The following is a 25970-nucleotide window of genomic DNA, read 5'->3' as shown; positions in this document are numbered from 1 at the left end:
GAATTTCTTTTTCAACGAGATACAAGATAACGAAGCATCTGTATTCGCAGCTTCTATTTAACCAGTAGGAGAGACAGGAGTAAGTTAGGACATTTTTTAGAGGGTCACGTCACTAATTAGACTACTGAATTAAGGAAACAAGCCTCGAGGGAATCTCCTTTATTTATTTTTATTTCCTTCTTTTTCCCTGTAGTTTCGGTTTGCCGGGGGTTAAAGCGAACCGTATAGCATAAATATCTTTTTCCACGATTTTTCAGCAGATTTCACGAATCGATTAACGTTCGATATCTAACGGATCTCGTTAGGGGTATACCAAAGGAAAAACAGATATCCGGCTCTGGTTCCGCCTCGTTAAAGTCAAATTGAATTTTTCCACCGTTTAAACGTTCCATCGGCTTTAAGGTTTCTCCACGTTTCTTCCGCGTTCTTCCCTCACGGTTCTCCTTTACTTCGATTGCACTTCAAAGTCCCAAGAAACATTTTTACACGAAGAGCCATCCGATCGTGAGATTTAACTACGTCACGGATATCGTGCCTACTTATAAAATACGACATTAGGTAACCTTCTTCGGTTTTACTTAAAATATACTAAATTAAAATTTTCAAAAATATCCTCTCGCGGTATACAAATTAATTGATGGGCGTTATCAATGATATATGAAATAAGAAAAAAAAAATGTCTGAAATTATCGAAAACCATCACCCGACAAAATGGTCAAAATGATAACGTGAAATGGAATAGATACTTTTACGAATCATTTAAATGCATTCGATGCCAAGAAATTGCGTACAGTAGGTAATTTCATGAGCTTCGTACTAAACTACCCCCCATCTCGAGCGCCATAAAAGACAACTATAACCTCAGATAGGAATTACCATTTCGTAACAGCAGTCCGTTTCGCTGCTATGAAAAATACTGCCTAGTAAAAATCGTTTTGAAAAAAAGCTGCATGCCTGTTACGAACAATTCCTCTTCGTATAGCTATCGCGGAGGATGTTTCTGAAAAAAAAAAAAAAGAAACATTAGACTGGATATAAAAAGTAAAATTTCCGAAAGGAAATATCGAGAGACATAATAAAAATAAATTTGAAAATTCTTGCAAAAGATAAAAAAAGTTTTCTCGCCCTCATTCATTGATCCAATTCGAAAAGTCAAGAAACTCAGGGACTACAGATCCTTCCTTTTATTATTTTTTTGAAAACCTCCGTCTACCGTGTCTCATTCCTATCGGCTGAAAACGCAGAAAGAACCTAGGCCATCACCTCCAGACAAAGCGGCGGGTGAAGGGGTGAGTGGAGATAAATATTTTCCCGTCACTTTTTTTTTAACCCAAAATAACTTTTATTCTTTTCGTAAAAGATTAACGCTCCAAGTTTCCGTCGCTGGTAGCTTGCGGTTCCACACAATTTCACACGTATATTCGGTTAATTGTGACAAACGTTACTTGGGCCACGGTGACGTTTTCCATTTTCCTAATGACTAAGGCCCCACCTTCCAAAACCCAAACTCGGATTGGATTATACAGGCTTGTATTAAGCCCCGAGTGCCAGCCAGAAATTATTACATGATCAAAACGAATAGGACCGCTCGAGTACAAGGTGAGCCTTGAAAACAAGGGTTCTTTTTTACATGCTAATCCTAATGCCAATGCTCGTGTCGCCCCCTGCTCACGTTAATGTTTAAGTAATAACAAAGAGTATTATAAATTCATATCAATACGATTTACATTAATTTATGTAATTTCGTACTTTCCAAAAATGTTACTTCCATCCCTACCGAATAGACAAACACATTTTTGTTGATCGAATAAATATTTTCTATACCAACAATAAGTTTGGGATTATTCGTTCCCGCGGCTTTGAATAATTACGAGTGTGATTACGTAAATGGTTATGTATTATGGAAAGTGATTAAGGAAGAAAGAGGAAATCGGTGTACCGTGAACGGTACGATTACAGCAGTCATTAAACCGATAACGATCCCATTGGATAATACAGATGAATATATATATATATATATATATATATATATATGTATACAGAAAAGGGAAATAGGCAGAAATCTAGATATCTATTGCAAGTTTAAAGGTTACGGTGTAACTTTGGCTATCAGCGTAACCGTGCGTTAACGGATTAATCGAACTGCAACTACGGATCCCAAATTCATAGCCATTTCATCTGTTCCGTCTCGTGAGAGCCGATTACATAGGGACCCACGATGAGCAGTTCAAACTATATGAAACTGGCGTAACTATAGGCACGAGTAACGCGAGAGTTAATTATCGAGCCAATTAGCAAAGATAACGTGTTTACCATATATACTAGAAATTGTCAATAACCCAGAGAAACGGCCGATGAAATGAAGCTATGAAAACAAAATCATAGAGAAAAGGATTTATCCTCTAATGAAAATTGGCTTTTGCAAAGTTCGTTTAGCAGAATAGCCTGTGGTTGGTTCGTACCACCGATTAATTAATCTTTTACCAATTTCATTAACGAACCAAGACGAATATTCATATGGACCAATAATTTCCCATAACGTCTGGCAATTTTACGGGCATCCGGGCTGAAAGGAACGAAACAAGTGGTTGAATCTTATTTAAAATTGTTGTGTGCCTCTTTGATAAACGGAGGTTTTCGCATAATATTCGATAAGAGGGAACTTGATTTTGTCAAGTGACTCGAGTACCCACTTTTCCAGCTTCCAGGATCAAGATCCTCTTTAGGATTCATCTACGAATAAAGAGTCTCCTTCCTGTCATCCCAAGGACTTTGAAGTGATCTGGCTCGGTTCCTAATACGTACAAAAGTAAATACAAAAAGAAAATGTTCAATTACAATAATTGCCAATCGTCCATTACTCACTGTTAAATTAAACGTAGATCCTCGCAGATGGATATTCCGCAAAGGCGTCCTTTCCTCCTGTTGTACTTTAATCAGACACCTTGGTTGTATCATGGAGGATTTACGAGGGGGTGCATAATGCATCCTTAATGAGGCAATCTTTTGACGATGAAGAATTCCGAACTTTTTACCGTTGAAATATTACCCTTGGAAAACAGTTTTACAAGTCCAATCGGCTCTTTTCTTTTAGTTTCTATTTCCGTTTTCTTTCCTTTTTTTTTTTTTTTTTCATTCTTCCTTTTACCTCGATCGACCTGAAATTTACGCTCGACTGACCCAGGACGTAACTAGGGACTCTGGAATTTACCCTCGACATAAAAGATGAGTGAAGCCATACAAGAAAATAAAATAAAGAGGGTATATCTAAGGGCGCCACTGACGAATCGTCAAAGGGAGATGCTAACTTTTCTATATGAACTTGGCAATTTTCGTCGTTGATATTTAGCAAGAGTTATTCGAGGATGAAAGGAAGGAGTAAATAATATATATTTCTTGAGAATCTTTTGCCTTCGTTGATTTTAACAAACTTTTTACTTTCGACGCTCCACGAATTCGAGACTTTTCATATTCGCAAACACACACATATATTATATATATATATATATATATATATATATGGTGCAACTCTCGTAAAATATATAGTTAATAACGTTCGCCTCCTTCGAGTCAGTGGGAGCACAAGACCAAAAGTCAAAAAAGATAATCGCAACTAGGAGCTCATATTTAGCGTGGGTAAATATTACATATGAATTAAAGTTTCTTTTAAGGCTAAAGAACCCATATTGTTCATTTATCTTTGCATCGACTTGCCTTACAATTAGCTGGGATGGAAAAGGTAAAAGAGAAATTAAACGTAAAATATATTAAATATTAACAATTAATTATCAAGATGCACGAGATTACAAGAAACAGCGTAGAAACAAAAACTCCGCCTTTCTTAATGACAATGAAAAACTTTTTCGTGACAAATGTGCCACAATGTCCTTATACGGAACCCTGACGACATCCAAGAAGTCATAATTGATATGAAAAAAAAATTTAATTATCAATTCAAAGTCACGGGGTAGCTTTTAATATATGTAAAAACGTAGTTGGTTCCGATCCGAATATAAGGTCGAGCCACCCTCTCGTTTCCCAAGTAAATTTTAATAAATACTCGAATATATTAAAAAGTTTAAGCAACGCCCCACGTCCGTTTCAATTTGAACAACTTGCACGCCGCTACAGATGTGCAAGATTGAAAATATTTTCATAATCCAAAATTAAGCAAATCCATGTTAAACTATATAGAAATATCCAAGGTGTTACCTCATGAAAATCTCAACGTTTAACCTTCGACCCTTTACAGTCCAAGGCCATAAATTAAGGGCAAATTACCTTTTCCTTTATTCGCATCACGTAACCCACCCGGTAACAGTAGCCCCGTCGTCGAAATTGCCCGATCGACCCAGCATCTAATCGCTAATAAAATCTAATTATCGTCGAACCGACGACGCCCATTTTTATTCCGTCGTGCATAAAATCGAGAAATACGCGAATGACAATGGAGACAAATGAGAAACTTAAGTCGATATATTTCTTTGCGAAATAAGTAAAACTGAATGAAAAAAAAATAAAAAAGAAGAAAGATTGCTTTTAAAACTGGACTTAATTTACGAGAATCGAAAGTATACAGGACCGAGAATCCTCGAATAGTTGGCAGTGATGCAATTTCAATTGGTACTCCTTTAATACCCTTTCTCCTCCTTCCTTTCCCATTTCGTTCTTCCGGGACCTGCAGGAAAAGCCAAGAGCTATGGGAATGAGTGGCGCATCCGGAAATAAAGTAATTGAGTAAAAAGGAAAGAAAAATTGGTTCATCCGCGTTTAAGCCGAGCGGCTTTAAATCGACACGTGGAATTTATCCAGTATTTAATTGCGTACCGGACAACAGATGAAAATTGTGCCGTTGGATGCTGCGAATTCCAGATTAATATACGTAACAATAATACGCGGTTACAAGGGCGGATCATATCGGCCCTTTATCCTTCGATTGTGGTTTACAAGGCAATTTTTCAAAGTAGACAAAATTCCAATCGAGTAAGGATAAAAGGTACGTGTGAAAAATTGCGAGTCTGGTATTACCGAGTATTTTGCACGCGATCAGCATCCCTTGGGAACGCTATCCGGGGTGTTCCGCTCGAGTTGGGATTTCGAGGAGGAGCAGCGGATACGCCGAGGGTAGAGCGTGAATATAAGAAAAATGCAAACGCAGGGTGAAGCAATTCTTATCGAATATCAGTCCACTCTCTTTAGGGGTAGTTTGCTCTCGAGATACGGTTACGCTATACGCCAAGAAATAAGAAGGTACACATATCGGGAATCAATAGGGTAGGAGTACTTTACATTGGAGAGTCCTTGTCAATATCCCCTCCCTCAAATTCATCCCCCGTCCATCTCGGCCTTTAACCTTTATTCAATTTTCCGACACTCTACCCCGTGTCCCACCGTTTGATTTAACCCTTGGAAAACTCCGACTGCTCTCTATCCACGTCTGAGGGTAGTGCCACGAATTTTCATAAAGCAGCACAGGTCCTCCCCAAGATGCACCCAGTCATCGAAATCCAGCCGCATCCCTAAGGATCAACCCATATCGCGCCAGAGTCACCCTGTAAAAGAGGGGGTACAGTCACCCCGAAAAATAAATTTATACCAAAGTCCCCACTCTGATAACATAACCAAGATAGGGTAAAGTGATCTTGCGAAAGCTCTAAACGAAGGGTGTACTACCATCCTTTTACCATACAGAGGCTCCCTTCGTAAACACCCCCAAAGAGACAGTAGGTGTACAGGGCTCGGGGTGAATATCCATTAGAGGCGGCCGCTTACCATGTAAATTTAATCTATGCATAGGTGTAAATTAAGAGCCCCAGGCGCAGCCGCTGCCACCGAAAGAATTTATCGTTCTTCGCCACTTCGAGAACCGTCCTGCCCTCCTGCCCTCTGTTACCGTCGGTGTGGAGGTACCCTAAGCTTTCTACGGTGCGAGTGACTGAGCATAGCGATGATACAGGGTAGTGGTGGAGGGATGAGCAGTGGTAGGGAGGAGGACCAAGGGGTCAAAGGGTGGAGGTTATCGGAGGCAGGATGTTCCAATGAAAATGCAACAACCTCCCAGACCCGATGCCATCACGTAACCCAAAACGTTGACGGATAAAATTTCTCCATTTTACCGAGGACCTCGAACAGCGAACGCGGTTCGTAATATTTGCAAAATCGTGAAGATTCCCCGAGTGCCACACGTGCCCGATGACTCCTCGAGATACGTATTTTGCTTCTCCCTGCGTCCTCGCGCTACGCCATTTCGCGCATCTACCATCTTACCAGTGTATCTTTCTCAAACGTAACCTCCTGCACTCTCGAGGCTTCTTTATTATAATGGGGATTTCTTTCGCGATATTTTCAAGCGGCCGATAAAACTTAAGGTTAGCTTGGAAATCCAGCTGAACGTTACGGACACGCGATAGCGTTAATTTACGAGAATTTCAGACCTCGAGTACGCTGCTAATCGGATCTGAACTGATCGAATAAAGAATAACAATTATTGCTGCTATTTGCAGATAAGGCTTGAGGTTAATGTAGAACAGGGAAAATAGAAAAATTTTCGCTATACCATTAGGATGATATTTACGTAAATTGATTTTCATCCAATTAATTTTTTATTTTTAACGATTGTCATTCCTCTAAAGGGTCTTGACAAATTCTTTCTGTGTCTTGTCAAAATCTGACACGTGGTGTCTGAATAAGCAGAGCTTAGAGCGCAGTTATCGGTACGGCGATCGTCTGTGGGGCAACTGCTTGATACATCATTCCCAACAGATACTCTACACCTGGATGACTCGTAAAATAGAATCGATGGAGTCAGCGTATGTCCATGTATTGGCACGTAGTCAATGTTACGATATACTGGATATACAGATACGTCACAGTAAAATATGAGAGAACTGCAAGCAAACAGGCCCCCGGCTAGGAAACAGGAAGGTCTTAGAATATTTCACGATATCTAGGAGAATTCGTAATATCTATGAGTTATGAAAATGTACGTGTGTATACCAAACGAAAAACCAACCCCCAGCGTCCCCAGTTGGAAGAGTATGGCAATAATAAAAATGAGAATTGTCAAGTATATCATATACATATGCGATAGACGTTCAGATATCAGATTACGTGTTAAATTGAATATATAAATTTAATATAAATAGAAGTTAATCGGAGATATTTTTAAATGCTAAAATTAAAAACAAAGTCGAAAATTCAGTCGGGTGTAGCGTGTCTTGATGGAAGGTGTAACTTTTGTTTTAGTCATATGAGACCCTTTGAGAAACCTGGAGTAAAAGGTCTTTAGGTGTTCCGCAAGTAAAGTCCTGGGTGGATCTGACAGGATGAAAAGTCCTTCAAGATTCTAAGACTTTGTCTTTATAAAGTAACAAACCGGATTACAATGTCAATCCTTGAGAAAAGCTTTGTTGCTTAAACTTTTGGAGTTCGACTAGACTGAAAATAGTGTCAAGTTGGGGTCTTCTCTCTGCCGAGTGCCCGTAACTTTGTTGCTGAGAGAAATTTACAAAGATGCTTGATACCTCGACACCGTTCTAGCAATGAGAGGATTCCTGCTTTTTAGTTAGTGAAATTAAAACTTGGTTAAGAAAGCTCTACTTCCATTGCAAAGAAAAGTTTTATTCTGTCTCGGATAAATAGTTGTTGCAATGGAAAACTAAAATAATACCCGTTCACATTGTTGTGCGAGAACAATATAGGATGATAAATGTTCTTTGAATTTAGTGTAATATTTAAATAAGGGAAATAAAGTTTTGTGATATAGGAGGCGACCGGAATTTTCAATTAGTGTTGTTTAATTAAATCGCGTATATCGGATGCGTATATCATGCCAGAGTGCTGTTTATCATAATACATAAATTTCAGTCAGCTACAGTTACACGTACGGCTCGTATTACATACATTCATGGAGGGAATCCCTCCGAGAGCATGAATAGGATTCGGAATTGAATTTAAATCGGACAAGTATTGTAGCGCACAATACGTTTGAATCGACGTTCACACTAATTTAATTCGGACGATATTCCAATTACTGGTGTCTGATCTCCAAATAGAATACATAATGGCATTCGCCGTAAGACCGAATTGATAATTACCATCTCATGGCTGCGCATATTCCAAGGAAATTATTACAATAACACTTAACACTCTATCTTACGATTATTTGTCTATAAGACAAAATATAATTAATTTCAAATTGAAATCGTTATAGGTTATTAAACACTACAGTTACGTACTTGACTGTGCATTGTATATCCCGACATCTTAATTTAAAACACCAAAAAGTCATGTTGACATTATTTCAAGCGACAGATCCTATTTTGAATATCACGAAAAGTAAAAACTTTGAAACCCGTAGCAACGATCACTCTTGATATTTTCCTAATTTCAATTTAGCTTGAAGTTTTCTGAAACAATTCGAACACAAAGTTCGTATAGAGCGTCGACCTCTGACGTACTACGTCACGTGGTCGGAGAAACAATATGGCCGATACTGTATCTGTCATCGTGAAAGTTTCTAGTGGTACGTCGCGTCGCGGCGACTCTGCAGGTGGTACGTGTGTTGTTGAGACCAAGTCAGGTCATTAAGTTTTCATAAAGGAGTAAATAATTATAGATGACATTAGATAAAACGTAAAGAGAATAGTCACTCTACTACACGGGGGCCGTTATTGCCGCGACGCACCTAACCTTCGTGTCAGAGTGGCGCAATAGTGCAAAATGGACTCGACTCATCTTCCTCTCGTATAGCACATTGTGCGTTTCACGATATGTAAACGAAATGCGGATATTGCGTTGACCTTGTAGAGTAAAACGATCGTTACGTAAAGCGATCAGCACGGGTTTACGTTTTGTGAGTTTCTATTGATTGGACTGGAAGTGTAAAAGAATTTGATATGAGCTGACAGTGTTAAATGTCGCTGAAAAATAAAGAATGGACGTCTTGGATGACGCCGAAGGTCCCCTGGACCCTCGTATACAGGTAAATTACCATGAGCTAGATTTATACTATTGTTCTTTCCTGATTGAGGTTTATGTTTTTTTTTATTATTTACTCTACATGGGTGGTGGCATCTTAACACTAACAGGTTAAGTGCTATCGGAGTTTAATGGACGGACACTCGAGGCACCTGACACGGCCTGGCACCTTGTCCCACTTTGTTTACGCATGTTATTTTAAAAAATATTTTTTATTGGCTAGTATATTTTCTTATAACTGATTGAAAGGTGTCAAAACGGTTTTTTTGTGATAAGGATTCATTGCAATTCCTCTTATGCTTACAGAATTTTATTCAAAGTAGTGTTTGATTTGTTGTTTCATTTAATACTTTATCTTGTTTATCTGCTTTTTCTCGTTTCACTCTCTTCACTTTTAATTCGAAACCCTAGAAAGACAATCCTGTTCTTTGTGTGTTAAGAAATTCTTACAGCATGACTTAGTCTATTGATAGCAATGCCTTAAGTTTTTTGCAGATATTACTCATACTTGTCGTATCTACAAAGCCAATTGTCTAAATGTATGATTCTATTAACTTACAATTGAACATTCACTAATCGATAACTCTCTAAAGACTAAATACTCAGAGGCATTTTGGCTATGTAATGTTTGCCATAGCAGCTAAAATAATAATACAAGTAATAGCAATTATTCTCATGTGAGTCATAGACTGAAATCTTTTATCTTTCAATATTCATTCAGTAATGTATAAGTAACTAAAACTTTATTTTTGACTTCACGATCTTGAGAATGCTTTTGTAAAATGTGCCTTTCTCTCCTATTTCAGATCGAGTTGGAGAATTTGAACAATGCTACGGATGAGATAAACAAACTTGAAATCGAATTGGATGTACGTTATTTACCAATATAAAAACAATTCATATCATCGTTAAGTATCACCATAAAAGTAAATCAGGCAATGCACATGCATCGTGCATTAGTATCTACTCTTCTATACTCTTCCCGTCATTGTACCCCCAAGGCATCCGCATAAACGCAGCACAATTATCAGAAGGATGTCTGTTATCTTTTGTAATTTGCACGTATTACGTCTGGAAATGTCTTGACGCGTGACTCGCACAACCACTTCTATACACGGTGGCCCTCTTAGAACATCTTGAGAAGTATCTTCATCTTTTAAAAAGCACAAACATTTCGCATATCTTAATAAGCAGTAAGCTACGTCAGTCGAAACAATAAAAACAGTAGTTACTGCAGTTACTCTATCCTTTCTATTCTCCTCTCCATTTCATGCTATTCTCTTAGCAAGCAACATTACATGCTTGAATGCTTCTCACAATCTTATGTTTACAAACGATGCACGTATTATTAAGATAAGCCACCCTGGAAATTCGACAACTCTTACAAAGCAACATGAGCAAGAGGAATAACTCGAGCACCAATCTAGGATACAGTACAAAGCATCTATAATATTTGTCTTTCAGGAAGCTCACACAGCTTTTCGGCAATTACTATCCGACTCGACAAGACGTCTGAAGGAAATAGCAAACAAGTTGGGAGCCAGTTGTATAGAGAAGTCACGATGTTATTACGAAGCTGTAGAAGAAGCCCGACAAGTTCGCGTCAGTAATATTTATTGGCAAATAAAACTCAACTAAGCTAATGCTAACGATGGCTTCGATCATCGCGCTAGACAAGGATTCTTTTTAAATTTTATTTTACAAATCTTCAGGTGCAATGTCAGCACCAGGCTCAGCTCTTTCAAAGAGCCAGCGAGATTCACGCTGCGGCAAAAGAAACTGTCACCCTGGCCGAAGCCAGATTTATGTCGCATCAGCACGAATGGAATTTTGATCAAGCATGGCAAGACATGCTCAATCATGCCACCATTAAAGTAAGTAAATAACTTGCTCAAGCAAATTCGAAGTCCGGTAATCTCAATTCAATGACTAATCGAATGATTAACATATCCAGAGTTACTGCCGACTAACTGGGACTACTCGCTACGACACTACCCTAATTCGCTGCCTTTCATTAGCAGCTATTTAATATGCATGGATCATAGTCATGCGTTAATTCCGAGCTAGCCAATAGATCGACCAGTTCGCAGAATTGTCAATAGATGCTAATCAACCTAACCTGACCTAACGCATTGTCAACATCATTAACGGGATCGAATCGCGTTGACGTTCATGCATCCTGGCATTTGACATTACATACACACGCGATTCAATCGCATAAGTTCAATCCGACTCTACAATTTACTTATTCGACCAACCGTTTGTAATAGCGAATCTGACAATGGGGAGAAACCGGATGCACTTAAAAAGCCTTCATCGGATTTCGAATATCGGCTAATTAAGTAGATTTGTGATTTCGCCAAAGTCATTTTTTACCAGTCATCCTCTGAGCCGCACTGGCATGCGTCTTTCTGTCGCTATGAATATTCACGTCTTTAAGGAAAAGAAGAAAAAAAGAAACCCCGTATTTCTAACGGTATTGGCAACTTCTCATTTATTGACGGCATAGCGTTTCAATGTTCCGCGATGATGAATATATTTACTCAAGCTCTAAGATACTATTGTCTTTAGTGGCAATTGTAGCTGAGCTCTAGAGTGCTATTAAGTCACGTTACGCTCACATGCTTGAGACTGTCTTCAATTCTAAACTCCAACAATGATCGTCTGCATTTCCCTTCTCTACGTTTCGTCATAGAGCGTGAGAATTAGTTGAAATTCTCCACCGTACTCCAGCGAGTGGAGTCTATTGTCTGCCGTGGAGAATCTGTTCACTTGATATCAAGATTTAAGAAGTGGCACAAGTACTTATTTGTTTATTGTAATAAACAGCGTGAAATTCAAAGACTGTAAATCGCTTTCACTGGACTTTTTCTATTGCGTGTACAATAATATTTATTCAATATGAAATTCACTCTGTCCGAATCCACGCATCTATCAGAATATAAATGTTGATAAACTGCCTTATAAATCGTGATTAGCCCGTTGAAATTATCCACTAAGAAATTGCCACCTTGCATATTTAACTAAGCGCACTATAGCACAGGTATCCCTAGATGCGCCATATTTAGTTGAAGGATTGTTGAACTAAGTTATGCAAACAGCTAGAGAATTTATGATACGCGGTACACGAGTTCTTTACATACTCCGTGGAGTACATCAAATCAATAATTGTATTTGCTTCTGACAGGTTATGGATGCGGAGAATCAGAAAGCCGAATGCGGCCGGGAGCATCATCGTAGAGCAATGCTGGTTCACGATGCCGAGACGAAGGTCCAGCAGCTGGAGGAAAAATATCGTAGGTCGATTATAAAGGCTAGACCATATTTTGAGGTGCTGGCTCAATGCGATCAGATGTTGGCCACGCAGAAGGAACGCGTCGAGTTCCTGCAGAAGGGGGTCAAGGAAGCTAAGCATAATTACTCAGCAAGTTTAAGGGCTTTGGAGGAAATTAGTAACCAGATACATCAGCAGCGACGAGATTTCGGTGGGCTTATATTACAAGTGACGAGATTGTGTTATTACGAGATGAGGAAATGCTGTGAGATATTGTTCCTATATATCGCTTGTTTATTTCAGACATGGTCGCTAATGGCCCGAGGGAGCCGGGTGTTGGTGCTGAACTCATTAGTCCCCCGGAGAGTCTAAACTATCAAGCAGAACTGAATAAACTCAATATCAGTAGAATTAATTCTCTAGCAAGTAGCAGCAACGAGACTGATATCGACGACAGGGCTCGAGATTTTGAGGTTAATGTTATATATCAGATTGATTTTAGTTATTTGATGGTATTTCGACGTCACTGAACCTGTTGGAATAATTCCAATCTTTCTAACGTTTCAGGATGTTTTTGTATTGAGACAGAAAATGGATCAGTTGAGCAGCCGTTCGGTCGACGGCAGCGAATCTACTGCCAGCCAGTGGGAATTGGAGTTGCAAGCTAGTATGGAGAAATTAAATAATCTTCCGATAAGAAAGTCCAATTTTGAGAATATCGACGCTGATTGTCGAGAGAATGGTGATCCGAGTATCGTGCAGAAGCAGGAAAGTGATAGTGTTGAGAAACACGTTGACCCTGAGGAAAAGTCTGAAAAGAACGAGGAAAGCGAGGACGCCAAACTACCTAGTGATTTTGACATCTTTAAGAAGCCTTTAGCAAGGACTGATTCCTCCTCGCAACCTCAACATCTTGGATGGCAATCGTTGACGCAGAGTCCTATTAACTCGATCCTGAATAAGTCGAAACTGGCCCTAAAAAATAGTCTGTCGAAATCGCTAAGCAACAGTCCTATAAATATGGGAAACTTTAATTTCGCTCGAAGAAAAGTTGAGGGGATGCCGACACGGTCAGTGCAAAAGGATGTAGTAGCCGAGGAAACGACAGCGAAAAATTTGGCTGCTCAAGAGAAATCTCAAAATACTTTCGAGAACGTGGAAACTCGAACCAGTGAGAGCAAGAACGTGGAAAATGTGAACAAAATCGATATTAATGAACCGCCGAGGACGAGGAAAATTATCTCAGTGGACAAATCAAGCACTGATATTGAAGAATTCATCGAAAATTGTACAACCATCATTGATGATCAAAGTGATCCAGTGTTGCGTGCTGATGAGGAAGCAGATATTAAAAGTTCAATGCATCCGGCAAAACCAACGCCATCGTCTCTAAGAGTAGCGGATCAAGAAGATACGAGTACAAAAGTACAAGTACAAAAATATCGAGAACAGGAAAATCTGGGCTGGCGAAGCGTCGACTCGAGTCCTAATAAGACGTGCAACCCGACATCCTCGCGACCGGCCAAATTCGCTAATAACAATGTCAGCGAGGGTTTCTTCGAGTGTCCTGGATTACGGAAGTCGAAGTCCAGGACGTCCAGTGTCAAGGAATTGCCACTACTGGCCATATTTGAACCATCAGCGGCGAACAACATGCCCAAGGACAGAAGTTGCAGTATGGTTAACCTCGCTGAGAAACAAAATCTCAAGACACTCCTGGACAGCACGTCACTGGGTAACATTCAGACCGTCAGCGTGGACAAGCTGGCGACCGCCAGACAGAATCTTGTCAACCGTGATAATTCTGACTGACGTCAGGATTGTTCCAAGGAATAAAATAGCCTCCGTATAAATAGCAACGGGTTACAATTGTGATAAATAGCTTCTGTCTAAAGAAATCCTACGAATGATCTTACCTTAAGTAACCTAAGGTCGTCCAGGACGAGCGAGAATCTCATGAGTAATCGGAAATCGTAATACAGAGCAAGGAAGATGCGAATAATCTGCTAGAATTTAAAAGGGACCCAGGGAAACTGAGGTTACGAGTCTTGGTCCTAAAGCATAACAGTTACGCACATTATTACATGCGTCTCACGTTCATTATTGAATCTTGTGTTTTTTTTTTTTCAATTTTAATCCACTCGCTCGTCCCGACCTGGTATAATGATCTTGCATAATCCTACTAGACACGTTTGATACTCGTATACGCATACCGAACGAATTTTAAAGCAGTAAATTATTTAACACTCGCCAAGTGGGCTCTAACGATTATAGCCCCAATACGGAAGATTTTATATAATGAACAATTAATATTATGAGAAAATGACGGCATGCGAGAGGAAGATTAATCGAACCTCGCGCATGCGCAGCGTGTCAGAATTGAAGATACGAACGAGTGATATTAATTAATGACAGCTCAACTAAAAGACAATTTTCTATATTAAAAAAAAACTATTCTGAACGATAATCGATATTAACGATGCATCCTCGAAATTCGCTGGCCTTATTCACTTTCCAGTTTATCCAGGAATTATTAATATATTTCAAATCAAGCTTTGCGCAATTTTTCAAACTCACATAACTACTTTTTGGCATGACAGTTCATTTTTAGGCATTTCCTACAATGCAATTTCCAACTGCGAACTCATGGCACGTGTATAGGAGGTTGTAATTAGCGATTTTTGGGGGGATCAGTGACGTCACTGGTAACAGTAACCTCGGTGCTTTGAATGACCGAATAACTAATGTTTCTTGCCAAAGTAAAGAATAATGAATTTTTCAAGAGAATCGAAATATCGATTATTTTTAAAATTTATAAAAAAAATCGTCTAGGCTAGAGAAATTACGTTTTATTTCAAATTTGTCATTATCCTTCGTTCAGACGATATATATACATACACACATACATATATATATATAATTTTGTAAAAGCTGTTATTGGCTAACATTGATATTAGATTTTAGTAATTTGTAGATAGACTAATTAATGTATTTGCGAAGCCTTTCAGCGACGTAGAAAAAAACGCATAGCTAGGTCTTTCAAATGAATCCGAATCAAAATAATCGATTGATCGAATCGTCGCGTAAAATTCTTTCGATTAAATTCTTTCTTTTCTTTCCTCGTGTCTCTGATTACGTATATCGCTGAAACGAATATACAACAATTATATCCCGCACGATTCGACGATCGTAAGCTCTGACAATTCTTTAATCAATTTAATTTAGTTAGTATCCCACGCATGTACAAATTATTGACTTTATCCGCGACTACAGGTTCCCAAATATTTTTATATTTTACTGTGCTTTTTATAATCGACTTACTTTCGCACTCACGAAACTAACCGAGCGAATACACGCGTCACTTGTTATCGCGTTCGTCGGAGGACAAAATATTAAAAACAAAAGGGAAATAAAAAATCACGATAAAATAAATCTCTTGCGTAACGATAAAGAACGTGCAAATAATATTATTTACCATCTGTGGATCGATTTCCTGAAAAAAAAAAAAAAAAAAAACTGAAAAAGAAATTAATTCTCAAGAATTCAAATACGGCGAAGCTCATCTATTTATTGTACAATAATACAGCATCCGTATACAGATAAGAAATCTCATTTCCATTACTGAGCTGGAATTTTTCTTTTCTTTTTTTTTTACCTTATCTTCCCTACCCACTTACAAAGGCTCGTCTCCCTTTCTATGCGAAAACCACAAACTAATCTAATACCAGGCAGCAGCGAATAACACGTGCCGTTATATCGTATTCCATATTACGATCTTCAGCGAGTTTACTGAACTTCTGCCTATGGCTGCTACGTAAATCCTTACTTACGTACGTGGGACTTTGAGAAAATTCAAAAACTTCATTTTAAGACAATTCGATTCGCATCGCTTGTTTCTATCTTGAGCGACGGACTGGTCATTACCATGTATTTCTCATTGACGCCGGACGAACTGATTTGCGAGCAATTTAAAATTGTGGCTATTCGAAGGAGAGCCGCGACCCGCGAGAGCACCTTATTATACAGTTAACCAGATGGATTATGCGGGTACCGGCTATACAATCCTTTAATTTCGACCCACGCCTAACCCATCGAAACACATTCGGAGCTATGGCAAATATCTTTTCTATAGCCCATAACTCAATCGCCGAGTCACAGCCAGCCAAAAAAAAAGCCAATCGGCATGAAATTCAACAGGGCGTCAAGACCTTTTTACTTCTGACGTATATCCGGCGAATCTTGAAAAAGATATCCGATATGAATTTAACGGAACCCATATGAAACTACACGAAAAAAGCCGTCATACAAATATTAAGGATCGGCAAGGTTTGTCAACGGTCAATACCAACAATACAAATTTACTCGACTCTATCCTTAGCCGTAGGAAACTCAATGAACGTAGGTTCGTTCACCTTTTTCCAACCTTATTTCAATATTCTCCAGTTCGCAATATTTTTTTGTCTTCGTCAAATAAGAAAAGGGTCCCCGTACCAATAACCGTGTCGACTGTTAACCGCCTACTGGTAAAACTGTCACTTAGGCAATTAATGACGCTAATGAGCCACTGACCTGTCTTCTTTAGTCTTTTAGCCAGGCCAGAGTCCCAGAGCATCAATGGAAAACGAATGGACCCGCATGGTATCTCGTAAAAGCCGACACAGTTATGGGTCGGCATGGAAGGAACGACTATACGTAGGAATTTATTTGGTTCGGCTGTTCAAATTGGCGAATTTCATTGGGAGAGGGGGGACTCGGAGCCTCCGAGCCTTCGGATATAATACACACCGCACTTCTTACTTACTTCTGTACAACCAGGATATCGGCTTCCCTCGCAGTAGAGTTAAATCGGCAACCTGAAACCCTTTTGGCAGTGACCGTGTATCGGACGTCTTGACTTAGTAGTTACTCCTTACGATTCCTACGCGCATTTACAGAATAGTCCATTTTTTTGGATTCATCCTGCACACTTATTTTTCCTTATAACTTATTGATCATCGACCGTTCATGACGTCCCGATCGAATGCCGCGATGATCCTGACGATTAAAGTGGTACGTTACTCCGGTCGACAATCGACCCTGTAATCGGGAAATTCTGATCGACCAAAGTGATTGATCGTATTTTTGGGTTTTCTCAAATTTCGTGGGTTTTGTCAAATTTTTTTATAATTTAAAAATTTATTCACAGTGACGCGTCTCGGGTGGTTTTCATTTCGAAGGGTTACTTCTTATGGATTTTTTGTCCAATTTTGAGTTTACTTTTTATTTTGGTATATATAAGAGGTATCGTTCCAGTGTTGTCTGGGTTTCCTAGTGAGTTTGACAAGAGGCCGCGTGGTTCGGCCATTCTATAACGATTCGCCTGAACCAAGATCGATTCTTGGGAGCAATCACGTTAATTACAAGAACGTCGAGGAAGCGACAATGTTCCGGGAAGTTGAGGAATCTCGAGAGAGGAAGCCACGTCTCTCCCTGGCCGATTGGTCGGCTTACAACTTGCGTGAGCCAAACGTAACGTATAATTATTTAGACTTTTTTATATACTGCCAAGTTGCTAGATCGTGAGAATCATTGTTTTTTGTGTACGTAAAATTACCGAGGCACTTGCAAAAATCTCCGTAACTCTTCGGACGCGATTTCTACGTTAAAAAAGAAAGACGTTGATAGATTTGCCAGGATGTGCAATGATAGAAGAAAAAAAAAAGCAATATGAGGAATTAACGGAAATAAAATTTATAACATTTATCCAACTAAATTTGAATCCTTATCAAGTCCCTTCGAACGAACCGGCTTTTTGTATGATACTCACCATTTTCGAAGTTTCTTCACAAAATCTTATGGCTTTCAAGCCATTTGGAAGATAGAGCCTATAAAATTTTAATGTATAGACCAAGTCGTACCGTTAATTAATTAACACTTCTTTCCTCGACACGCTCACTCAACGCCATCGTAGATTTATAAACTCGACGGTCACGGATATTTTTAATTAATTTTCAAATTTTTCAAGGATCCTTCATTGTCTTGTCACTCTCTTAAAAGTGTTTTTTACAATATAATATCCAAGCACACTTGACGATTCTAATATTGTTCAAACAGGGCCGTGGTTCCTACGCATTCGGTTACGACAACGTCGTCGATCCGTCGGGAAACGAACAGTACAGGAACGAAGAAAAACTCGAAAATGGAACGGTAATCGGTGAATATGGTTACACGGATTACAAAAATAATCAAATAGTACGTGTTTCCTATACGGCGGATACACGTGGTTACAGGTAACGTTCTACATTACCGGTAAATAATCATTTAAGTTACCAACATGTTCAAGTAATACGGCGACGCTGTTACCGACGGAGGAATTAAAACGTCAACAGCCTAGGAAATAAATTATTTCGAGAAATTACACGAGAAACCACTTTACGCAAACCGTTCGATCTTGCAGGGCGAAAACCGAAATTCTACCCCTGGACGAATTGGTGGCGAGAAGTATGGCTTATGGTATAAGACGATAAATAAACAAGTTGTATTTTACTGCTCACGTATTTGGAAGAAGCAGGCTGCAATGAATCGTCTGCGGGAGAAGCTACTATATTTACGGGAGTGCAAATCATAATAATTTTAAAGCATGTATTTATTTGTTCCAATTAAAAAAAGAAAGAAAAATAAAGGATTAATTTGATATCTTTATCTTATTTCATAACGGACTCATAACGTCTATGCTCACTCGACGCATGTAATTTTGCCGTGACTTTCGTAAATTGTGTTTTTTTTTCTCCAAATGTCAAGATGCCGCGTTAGTGATTCTCCAAAAGATCGTAAAAGTCGGACGTTTTGTATCTGGTAAATTTCGTGGGAATAAATTGTCGCGAATCGTAAAACAAGGTGGGAATAACGGGCGCGTCATTCGTCAATTTCGTAATCATAAGTGAATAACCGATAAACGCGTGACAATAATATGCGGGTAATTAAAAATTCCACATAAAATGTTTCGTACGGAATCATCAAACAGTTTGAGGTCCTGTCGTAAAAATCAATTGAAAATAAGTAATCGATTGGTATAATATCCGATAAAGTCCTATTTTTAAATTACGCGTATCTCGTGAATCGCATGCAAGTTCCTTAAGAAGAAATGGAGGGAATCAACCGTTTCTCTAGAACAGATGAAAATTTTGTCAACAGTCACAAAGTACCAAATTCTTATTACTTACCCTTTTTTTCTCTATTCCTCGCGCCAACGATATAATCTAAGCAGTGACTTGCGCAGGACAGGAAAACACTGGCTATGGGAAATGCAGACGAGGACGAGGAAGCCGAGGAGGAGGAGAGAGAGAAAAAATACAAAGAACGTGAAATTTTAAGATACCCAAGGAGCAGTCTGTGCACTGTCTGTCACGTTGAGGCAATTAACGCGAACCCTGACGATTTTTCTAATCGATACGAGCCTCTGGCCTGTTCGCAGGGACATTTACTCTGTTACAGATGCATAAAAAAATTTGCGATACGATCAGGTAACGAATGACAAGGCGACTATAAAGATTTAAATTTTCTAACCTAAATACCACCAGTCCCGTATGACTTTATGCGATTCTAGACGTTGGCTGCATTCTGTGCGATGTGGAATCACAACGCTCGAATTCCAGTTGCTCCAGAGACAGTAATACGAGTCTTAAGAAAACGAATAAACCATACGAAGTACAGAATGTTATGTCGGGGAGTAACGTGCACGATTATCACGTAAATCCATGGGTCAGAGGGTATCCATCGATTTCAAAACCGGTGCCGAAAAAACGGCAGCCACGTTACGGCAGTGCGATGCACGGCAACGATTCTACGACCGATTGGGAAACCGATTTGACGGATACACATGACAGGCGAACTGTGAACGAGGCCAGACAGCAGAGTAGCTACTGCAGTATAATTAAAGACGAGGAACAGGTGTCGCCATCTCAAATGAAAATTGGCAATCAAGGAACTTCGGAATGTTCTCGGCGTCCGATTCGCTGTCCACGATTGGACTGCGCGGTAAATGTAGCATTTTCATCTTTGACTCATCATTTCCTGTTCGATCATCCGGAAGTGCCGATTCTCAATGTGGAGCCTGGAGCTAAGAGCACTTTGATTGTTAGTTTCACTGCGCTTTCCTGCGATTCCAGTAGATGTCTGGCCCTCTTGCTGGTATCTGGTAAACTGTCGTAAGTAGCCCGTATAATGAAGGTATACTGTAGGATTTATTCATTTTCATTATCTTTTTTAAACTTGTATGGGCTTTCCGATAAAAAAAAAACAACAGAGGCCCTGCTACGCGACTATTTAGCAGTGGACAAATTCAACAGAAATACAAAAACAGACTACCGCTACCTGTCCTTGCTGCCCGTTTGCATAGTACTAGCAGGTACTGTAGTCACAATGAAGGTCACGCATGTGGCGAAGGTCATGACGAGGGGGACGTGATAATTGCCTGGGTGGCTGGGTTGGATATTGGCAGTAGCACACGACCCCTTAAGTGTAGTATACAGGTGTGTTTAAAAATTTGCGTTAAAGTTTGGATAAGAGATAGGAAAGCTAATTGTATAAATTTTTGATGAATTACAGGCAGTAGACAATATCGATAACGAAGGTTTCCGTTCGTTGACCTACACGGGACCAGTGAATTCCTTAAGAACTGCTCAAAAACCACGAGAAGTATTCTTGAGCGGCGATTGCGTGATTCTTCATGAGGGTCTTATCAATCATATCACTTCCGACTGTACCAGTCTCAACGTGAACGTCATAATTCATTGATATTCGCATAATCGACATCGCTTGCGGACAGGATACATCATTGATCGGGGACCAACGTCAGTTTTTCAGTGTTACCGCGAAACACGCATCCTTGAAGCGAACAAATGAAGTGCGAGCGTCACGTATAAACATAATGTATTTATATAAAATAGGTATAAAAGATTTAAAAAGTCAAAATATCATAATATCATTAATGTCTTCTCATAAGCTGGTCATGGCTGGCGGTCGGGCATAAGCCTTAGGAATAAAGCCATATTTTCGTGTCTTCGGTGCGTAAGCCCAGAGCCAGCCGTCGACCGTTTGATTGCCTAAATCTGCGTAAATCCAATCTGCCCGTCTCACGGATAAATCATCTGGCGCCTGCGCCTTGTAATCGTAAAGCACAACTAATTCAGTGCCACTAGTCTCGTCGCGAAAGTCACGCAAGTCCTTTTGTTGCAGTTGCTCGCCTCCCGTTAAATTTCCATTCGTAGTGCCTACAAAGAAAGAAAAAGAAATGAAAAATTAAAAACTTAATTGAACAAACGAGACTAATCGACAAACAAAAGTTCAAGTATTACCTAGTCCATGAGGATCAGTGGCGGTCGTCGTGGTCGTCGTAGTAGTCGTCGCCGTCGTCGTATACGAATGCAAAACATGTCCCGGATAAACGAAACCAGAAGGTACAAATCCTTCGTTACCATCACAGTGACGTAGCACCCAAAACCAATCAGGATCGTCCCTATTGAGTACAGTCACAAATTCTCCTCTCTCCACGCTCACGTCGTTTTCGTCCCTTGCCACAAACGTGTACAGTACAATGTACCTTCCTGCAGATGGATCCTGTGAAAAAAATTCAATCCGTGTCAAAGGATCCTGAGAGCCAAAAAAATATGCTACCCCGATACACCAAATAAATCGATCATCCACCAACCTTGAAGAATGGATGAACATCCGGCTGCAATGGCGTACTCTGCACAGAAGTTTGTGACTGCGCGACGTTAGAACGATTGACATTAACGTCGGCAGTGGTAATGTTCCTTGAATAACTTTCGCAATCGGATGCGGAACCGGTATCCGTTTGTTGGGCATCCAAATTTTGGGAACGTGACGAACTGGACAGATCGGCGTCATTGTCGTTCGAACGTGGCAGCTTCTTTTTGACATTATTCATAAGCGTCGCGAGGGTCGATTCCGCCAGCTGCGACGTGTATGGCGCACAGTAAGAATGCGGCACAAATCCCTCCATTCTAGTATCGGCTGCTATCACGTAAACCCAGTCATTTTCTCTGTACAAGACATTTACGACCTAGGACAGATGAAAGAGTATACTGTGATACTCCCATCCATTTAATGAAAAATGATATAGGGTAAGACTGTGCTAAGAAGTCATACGCAATACAATTTTTATATATATAGAATAAATTTCCTAATGAATCATCCAGATAAATTGATTCTTTCTAACCTGACCCCTCTTCACCAGAAGCTCGTCATCGACGCACGGCGTAAAGTCATGAACGATAACCATCTTGCTGTCTGGTGAAAGACCATTTTCCTTCTCGATCCCAACCCTAACTAGAGTCTCGATACTGGCACTTCCTGTGATACGTCCTGGAGGAAGAGGTACCCTGGTCCCCAGTCCAAGTCCCACGCCGCCGACTCCAGCTCCATCCTTTTCGAGGTTAAAGCTATGGACACCGGCTAAGAGATGACAAAAGGAATTAATAATTAAGAGTGAAGAAGGAAGGGTCGATCGATCCGTCAAAGATGTTTAAAAAAAGCACAAATTAGGAATAAAAGACCCACGAGCATCGTGAATCTCTAAGATAATAAAGTGAGGATCAACGTTAAATCGAATAAAATAATATTAACGAGAGTCAGAGTAACGTACGTTTCTTCTTCTTCCCACGACGTATGCGCACTGGACACAGAAAAGCCATTCTGTGCACTGGCCGGGCCCAAACGTATTCACATGTCCCCCGAACGGGTCAGTAGGTACCATAAAAAGTCCCTGGGACCAAGGACCTTCCCATTCGTAAGTAAGAGTAACATGGATGTCGACGACAGACGAGACGCAGGACGATTCAGTCAAAAGTAACACGACACTAGATCAGCAAGTATACGCGACGCTCGAAGAAAAAAATCAGCAGTCCCAAAACTCGTTGCACTCGTACGAACACCAAGTGGACACTCACTTCTGTGCCTGCCTGGCTGTCTACCTGTCTACCTACCTGCCTGCCTCTGCGGCTACCTGTCTCTCTCGTGCTCGAGATCGAACATTTCAAACTCTTCCCATAATTCCTAACCTGTCGGCAAGATGGCGTTGCCAAGAGGAAGAGAAATACATGGACACGGGATTCTACTATGGGCAGCGGGAAGAGATGATTTTTAAAAAAAAGAAACACAAAGAGAACCCTCAGACGCTTGTGAAGGTGGGAGCAGGTAAAAGGAGTGAACGACACGTGAAAACGGCAACGAAACTCGTCCTGCTTGCTAGAAGGGTTCAGAGTGTCCAGACGGTTCGAAGTGATTGAGAGAGACGGACAGGAAGATAGAAATGGAGTGAGCAAGAGAGAGAGAGAGAGAGAGAACAAGCACGAGACTAAACTGACAAATGCACACGGGAGTACGTTGCCCCACGTCACTTGTAAATAAATACTAATATGCAGTGAAGATGCAGATGCCGATTTTGGATGATTCTATTAAAGTGATTCGATGAATAATTTAAATAGGACGGCGTTTCTAACTTTGCAGAATCCGACGATTTATAAATTTTAATCGAGGCAAATTCGAGGCTGCCCGAATTTATACGTCGAAATGGCAGGTTCCTACATATTTGATAAACCGACGTTCTCGTTAACAAAACACGAAACTATGTCACTGATGAATCTCGCGATACTTACGAATACAATCGTAGGTTCGGTGGGAATCTTTATTCTCTCGGCTAATTTAAAATAATTACTTAACCTCACATCCGATCGGCGCATGCGCTGACCCAACAGGCGTCCAACGACAAACACAATTTTTATTATAGACTGAAAGCCAGCCAGTAGCTTACATCTTGGAAACCTGAAAAACAATTGTGGACTCCAGATAGCTGAAACGTCTGAGAGACGTGATTTCCGTTCAAGTGTTTAATCGTACTCAAGGCCAAATGTCAATTCAAGCACAAATAAGTACAGCGTTGTCATTCAATAATCGCGTGATACTCGTTGTCTCGTAGCTGAAACAAAAAGCATGAACATAGCCGGAGGAGAGAGACGACATGAAAATAAAGGAAGACAACAAAATGACGGAGGTTCGTATTTTTACTCCTCGAAAATGAAACGGATCGTATGCGAAATGAAAATAATGAAACGTACGATCCTTCTTTGTACAGATATGATTATGAGGCGTAAATGAAGCTGTGTTCATTATTGGGAATAAAAATAATTTGCGCAATCACCTTAATGTTTTAAACATCATTACTACGTACCAATATCAAACATAAATCGACGCGCGCACCGCGTTAACCGTCAGTAACAAAAATCGAACGTCACAAATATCGTATTTATTTGTAATACAATCCTGTTCGAATTGAATGTACATTTCAAGTTGACGATACCGATCTCGGCCACAATCTTCATAATGGCCGATCGTTTCTTTTTTCTTTTTTCAATCGCGCGCCTCAAATGTATTCCAAGCGGAGCAAGTAAGATACATATTATGTATTATCGTAGCTTCGTATGCTAGGTAAATATAGTAACTGAGTGTGTATGAAAAACGTAGACTATTACATTTCTTTTTAAATCTTAGGTGGGATCCTTATAATATTACAATAGAGCGTATGTCGTAATATGCATCTGCCGTTACATCGGAACCACAGTAAATGATTGTATTGTATCTAATGTTTATATCCTTTTATTATTATTATGTTCTGTCTTCGCCACTACAAAATTCTGAAAGATCCCTCGCTTTCGTTCACTTAAACGACGAGAACAACGATGGGCTATAACGAATTCTAAATCGACAGAATTGAAACATACGTGTAACACAAGCTTTCAAACGCTTCAACAATTGGATCTACGTAACAATTATATTATCGAGATTGCGGAAAGTTGGAGAGATCTTTCGAGAAGAAAGGAAAAGATAAATAAAAAGAAAAAAAAATTACAAGAAAACGAGGAATTTCTTGCATCTCGAATTTCTGCCTGCATACAATTGGCAGGGGTTTGATCAATTGAGAACTGCTTTCTTTTATTTTTAATATTTCTCCCATTGTTTCTCGTAATAATGCAATTATGAATATGTATGATTTACGAAGTGTGATAATAATAATCCGTTATTACTAATATACTATATTGTATCAACTACGATAGAACAGTACGGGTGTTTTGACTCGATAAAGGAAAATTTAAAAAAAAAAAGGTATATTTCTCGCTCGCAAAATTCACTGGAGAACCAGCTGTTGCACAAATGTCGATTTGTATGTTCATATTAAATTTTCATTTTTCCTATACTACATATATGCTCTTGTCCGCTGACTATCCAAGCGCTGTGCTACCACTGATTACACCGTCGTGCAGGACAATCCGCCCAAAATATAACATTGGACAAAAGTGAACTGCCAACTTATGCGTAATCTTACAACAGACTCCGTTGTTTACGACCCAAAAGCAAAACGGGAACAAAAATAAAAAAAAAAAAAAATAGAAACAATCCTAACGATTTCGGCTCGGCCGAATCGTGTTGATTTCCACTTAAAAAAAAAAAAACGAAAAAAAATAAACACGATACCGACGGAAATCTCAGCGTCCCCATGTCTTTTCCGTTATCTCGCGTTTACGCAACTTCAATAAAAAAATCTCCAGAAAACCACATGGCTAATTGAGATCTCCTTTAGACTTCGCGGAATCTCGAAGGAGGTGCGACGTCAGAGGACTAACGCTAATAAAATTATAGATATATCGAGAAAACAACGAAG

The 25970-nt window shown here is 39.7% G+C and overlaps 3 protein-coding genes and 1 long non-coding RNA gene across 10 annotated transcripts in view; 2 read left to right on the top strand and 2 right to left on the bottom strand.

Annotated features, from left to right (window-relative positions):
• Positions 1-19909, bottom strand: part of LOC107272489 — a 28172-nt gene extending 8263 nt beyond the window's left edge. The window contains exons 1-3 of one of the 2 annotated variants that reach the window (XR_003061236.1): positions 2866-3136; positions 2694-2794; positions 877-1000 (exon numbers count right to left, since the gene is read on the bottom strand). This is a non-coding gene — a long non-coding RNA (uncharacterized LOC107272489). Of the gene's footprint in view, positions 1-876; positions 1001-2693; positions 2795-2865; positions 3137-19798 lie in introns of those variants that run through there. The other variant, XR_001538957.2, reaches the window with a different exon arrangement.
• On the top strand, positions 8474-15748 carry LOC107272480. 2 transcript variants are annotated; one of them, XM_015749675.2, is made up of 7 exons: positions 8475-8983; positions 9786-9848; positions 10444-10581; positions 10692-10853; positions 12167-12464; positions 12557-12726; positions 12821-15748. In XM_015749675.2, the coding sequence occupies exons 1-7, from the start codon at positions 8936-8938 to the stop codon at positions 14063-14065; spliced, it is 2124 nt and encodes a 707-aa protein (XP_015605161.1). In that variant the 5' UTR covers positions 8475-8935; the 3' UTR covers positions 14066-15748. The 2 variants fall into 2 exon arrangements, with proteins under 2 accessions (XP_024945540.1, XP_015605161.1); XM_025089772.1 differs by lacking the exons at positions 10444-10581; positions 10692-10853 and having other exon boundaries at positions 8474-8983.
• LOC107272487 lies at positions 16005-21058 on the top strand. Its single transcript, XM_015749685.2, has 8 exons — positions 16005-17302; positions 17546-17761; positions 18347-18522; positions 18690-19433; positions 19512-19755; positions 19839-20439; positions 20538-20763; positions 20840-21058. The coding sequence occupies exons 4-8, from the start codon at positions 19377-19379 to the stop codon at positions 21026-21028; spliced, it is 1317 nt and encodes a 438-aa protein (XP_015605171.2). The 5' UTR covers positions 16005-17302; positions 17546-17761; positions 18347-18522; positions 18690-19376; the 3' UTR covers positions 21029-21058.
• An 88-nt stretch (positions 21059-21146) lies between these two features.
• LOC107272482 (SH3 domain-containing protein Dlish) overlaps positions 21147-25970 on the bottom strand; it is a 15256-nt gene continuing 10432 nt past the window's right edge. For 4 of the 5 annotated variants that reach the window (XM_025089766.1, XM_025089763.1, XM_025089764.1 and 1 more), the window contains exons 4-7: positions 22473-22708; positions 21942-22316; positions 21589-21850; positions 21147-21504 (exon numbers count right to left, since the gene is read on the bottom strand). In XM_025089766.1, coding sequence (XP_024945534.1) covers positions 21230-21504; positions 21589-21850; positions 21942-22316; positions 22473-22708 — 1148 coding nt within the window. In that variant the 3' untranslated portion in view covers positions 21147-21229. Of the gene's footprint in view, positions 21505-21588; positions 21851-21941; positions 22317-22472; positions 22709-22898; positions 23900-25970 lie in introns of those variants that run through there. The other variant, XM_015749681.2, reaches the window with a different exon arrangement.

Source organism: Cephus cinctus, unplaced genomic scaffold (genome assembly GCF_000341935.2).
Source record: "Cephus cinctus unplaced genomic scaffold, Ccin1 Ccin1_scaffold1184, whole genome shotgun sequence".
Classification (NCBI taxonomy): domain Eukaryota; kingdom Metazoa; phylum Arthropoda; class Insecta; order Hymenoptera; family Cephidae; genus Cephus; species Cephus cinctus.
Note: the sequence above shows the minus strand (reverse complement) of the source record. Positions and strands in the feature narration are given on the sequence as shown.

Coding starts and splice junctions, on each gene's coding strand:
- LOC107272480 (XM_015749675.2), top strand. CDS start 8,936: ATGGACGTCTTGGATGACGCCGAAGGTCCCCTGGACCCTCGTATACAG. Junction 8,984..9,785: donor CCCTGGACCCTCGTATACAG/GTAAATTACCAT, acceptor CTCCTATTTCAG/ATCGAGTTGGAGAATTTGAA. Junction 12,465..12,556: donor TCAGCAGCGACGAGATTTCG/GTGGGCTTATAT, acceptor TGTTTATTTCAG/ACATGGTCGCTAATGGCCCG.
- LOC107272487 (XM_015749685.2), top strand. CDS start 19,377: ATGGAGGGAATCAACCGTTTCTCTAGAACAGATGAAAATTTTGTCAAC. Junction 19,434..19,511: donor ATTTTGTCAACAGTCACAAA/GTACCAAATTCT, acceptor TGACTTGCGCAG/GACAGGAAAACACTGGCTAT. Junction 20,764..20,839: donor CCCTTAAGTGTAGTATACAG/GTGTGTTTAAAA, acceptor GATGAATTACAG/GCAGTAGACAATATCGATAA.